This window comes from Fukomys damarensis, unplaced genomic scaffold (genome assembly GCF_012274545.1).
Source record: "Fukomys damarensis isolate Sample0158 unplaced genomic scaffold, DMR_v1.0_HiC HiC_scaffold_2, whole genome shotgun sequence".
NCBI classification, from domain to species: domain Eukaryota; kingdom Metazoa; phylum Chordata; class Mammalia; order Rodentia; family Bathyergidae; genus Fukomys; species Fukomys damarensis.
In genome coordinates, this window is record NW_022900914.1 from 9,847,756 (window position 1) to 9,850,779 (window position 3,024).

The window sequence follows — 3,024 nt, forward strand, 5'->3', positions numbered from 1 at the left end:
CCATCAAAAAAAAAAAAAAAAAAAAAAAAAAAAAAAAAAGAGGATTAGAGGTTCCATTTGACCCAGGTATTCCCCTACTGGGTATCTTCCCAAAAGAATTAAAAGAATCATATCACAGTGATATATGTGCATACATGTTTATAACGGCACAGGTTGTAATAGCTAAGACTTGGAAACAGCCCAATTGCCTGTCGACTGGAGACTGGATAAAGAAAAAGTATTTTTTTTAATAAAATGGAGTACTACTTAGCCATAGAGAATGATAGATTAGAGACATAGTTAAATGGAGGCACATTGAGGCAATATTCTTAAAGTGAAATAAATAGGACACACGTGTAAATACCAAATAGTTTCCCTGGTGTGAGAAACTGAAAGTGTAAGTAAGGATCAATATAGTATAGTAGATAATGTGAAATAGGAAGAAAAGGTCCAAAGGGAAAGGGGAAATGGGAATGGTTGGAGAAAGGAAAGAAGGGAATGGAATTAATAGGAGAAAAGGAAAAAATGGAAACAAAGTCTTTATAAATAGAGAGGGTTGAAGGGGTTGAAGGGAGGGCAGGGGAATGGGGATAAAATAAGAACCAAGATATGTAAAGGTACAAATTTCCAGTGATGAATGTCATATTATATACCTAAAATGTACCAATAAAAAATTTTTACAAAGTTATAAACACAATGAAGTCATTGAACAGCAGGGGGCAATGTTTGAAAAGTAGCTAGGAGTACTGTATCAACACTTCAAAGAATACTGGAAATTGTGAAAACCATTACTGTGACTATAGGATAAGTATTTTATGAGAAAGAAAATAATACATTAACATTGCAACTTATTTCTAATGTGAACAGTCAGAACTTGCCATGTATTCTAGTAACAGGCATGTATCTTTCTAATAATACATCTAAAATGTGTTTTCCCTATGCAAATAAACCCATTATTCTAATTTCTGAAGTTATTTAGAAGCAGTTTGTAAAGATTATTTTTTAAAGTGTGTATATAAAGAAAAGGAAAAACAAACCGAGTACAGAGCCAGGCTCCTATGCCAGTAATACCAGCTACTCGGGAGGCTGAAGCAAAGGATAACAAGTTTGAAGTCAGTCAGCCTGGGCAGCTTAGCAAGATCCTGTTGAAATGAAATTAAATGACTGGGTTGATGTAGCTCAGTGGTATGTTCTAGCCTAGCAAGGTAAACCTTTAAGAGACCAAGTGCCAAACTGTAACCCAACGTCCATTTACTTAGTGCAAAGTGCCAACACTGGAATTAAACTGCTGAGGTTTTAGTCTAGGAAAAAACAACCCATACATTAACATATTTTGTCTTGAAAACACAAGAGAACATATGTTCCATAGGTTTGCCGCCACTGGTATAGGACCTGGGGTACAACATGTGCTTAGTATTCATGAGTCCTGGGTGTAGTCTCCAGCACATTAAAAGAAAGAGTGAGTGTGACTGGGCATGGTGGCATGTGCCTGTAGTGCAAACACTTGGAAGGCTGAGGTGGAAGGATCACATAAGTCCAGGAGTTCCAGAACAGCCTTCCACAAAATAGTAGCACCCTGCTAAAAAAGAAAAAAGAAAGTGAGTGTAGATGTCTGTAACTAAAAGGGTTTGAATGTATGTATGTATGTGTATACATACATAAAGATACCAAACGAATACTGCAAATATGAATAGAGGTGAGTGTGATTATTCATTTTACTGTTATTTCGGCTTTCTATAGGTTTGACATTTTAGTTTTGAAAGTGAAGTTTTATTTACTTGTTTATTTATTTATTTATTTTGGTACCAGGGATCGAACTTGGGTCCTTGCACTTGCGAGGCAAAAGGCAGCACCACTGAGCTAAATCCCCAGCCCAAAAGTGAGGTTTTAAACTTTATTGGCTATCATAATATGCAAGAGTCCATCTAATTAATTTTAATCAGTGATCAAGAACTATTTCTCACTGCATGGATTAATTACAGAAAACAAAAGCGTTTAATAGATGATTCTGTAATAAGGATAGAGAATCCTTTATTCGTTTATTCATCAGAAAACTATTAAATGCAGTTTTATTTATGAAAGCAACAATATTAATTTCTAACTTTTTTTCTTATAGTATCTTTTGGCTATGACCTTTGTTTATTTCAAGAGAGCTAAATTTACTATAAATGAGCATACCAGGATAAATTTCTTTGTTGCTTTGTAAGTATGCTTTTTTGTGTTGTTTATAATATATATAATATTTTATTTAAAACAGAAACCATTTCAATTTTGGATATTTTGTATAGGCCTTTCTATATAAAAGCTATACATTTTTTACTTTAATAGGAAAATTTTATGTTCTTTTCACTGACCTTGTATTATATGCTTTAGATTTATTGTTCAGTATTCCACTTAAGTTTGTATTATACCTTTTACATTTTTCAGAGTGCTCCCATATAAAGAAATCCAAATTCTCCTGTTTATGACTTAGATTTTTTCAAAGCTAGAATATTCTTTTTAAATTGAGATTGATTAGATAATAAAAATCATCATCACTATAACTGCCCTTTTACATTGAATACCTTGGTTTGCTTAGGTTGTTTTCAGACAGGATCTTACTATGTAGTCAAGGTGGCCTTGAAGTTGGTGTGTAGAGTCAGGCTGGCCTCACACTCATGATCCTCCTGCCTCAGCCTCCCAAGTGCTGAAACTAAAGGCATACACCAACATCCCTGACTCAAAAATGTTCTGAACATAGTCTTTGTGAGTCTATGTTCATAAGATAAAAAATAATACTTCTAGTATCCATTAATCATTAAATATACTGAACTGTGATAGAGGGATATAGTTTGTTTTCCACTAACTTTACAGAAATTGATGTTAGTATTGTAATCTGTTAAATGGTTTTAATGATATGGTTTTCCAATCTGTAGGTTAGAATTCAACTAGAAGAAATAAAATTTAAAAACGTATATTGGAGCTGGCAGTGCAGCTCAGTGGTAGAGTGCTTATCTAACATATGTGGGGCTCTGGGTTCAATACCCAGCACCAAAAAAAAAAAAA

At 33.8% G+C, this 3,024-nt stretch overlaps 1 protein-coding gene across 2 annotated transcripts in view; it reads left to right on the forward strand.

The window, feature by feature from the left end:
- The window catches only part of Spdya (speedy/RINGO cell cycle regulator family member A), a 41,439-nt gene that overhangs the window by 8,148 nt on the left and 30,267 nt on the right, over positions 1–3,024 (forward strand). For both annotated transcript variants that reach the window (XM_010604697.2, XM_010604698.2), the window contains exon 5: positions 2,096–2,181. In XM_010604697.2, the coding sequence (XP_010602999.1) occupies positions 2,096–2,181 (86 nt within the window). The remainder of the gene's footprint in view (positions 1–2,095; positions 2,182–3,024) is intronic.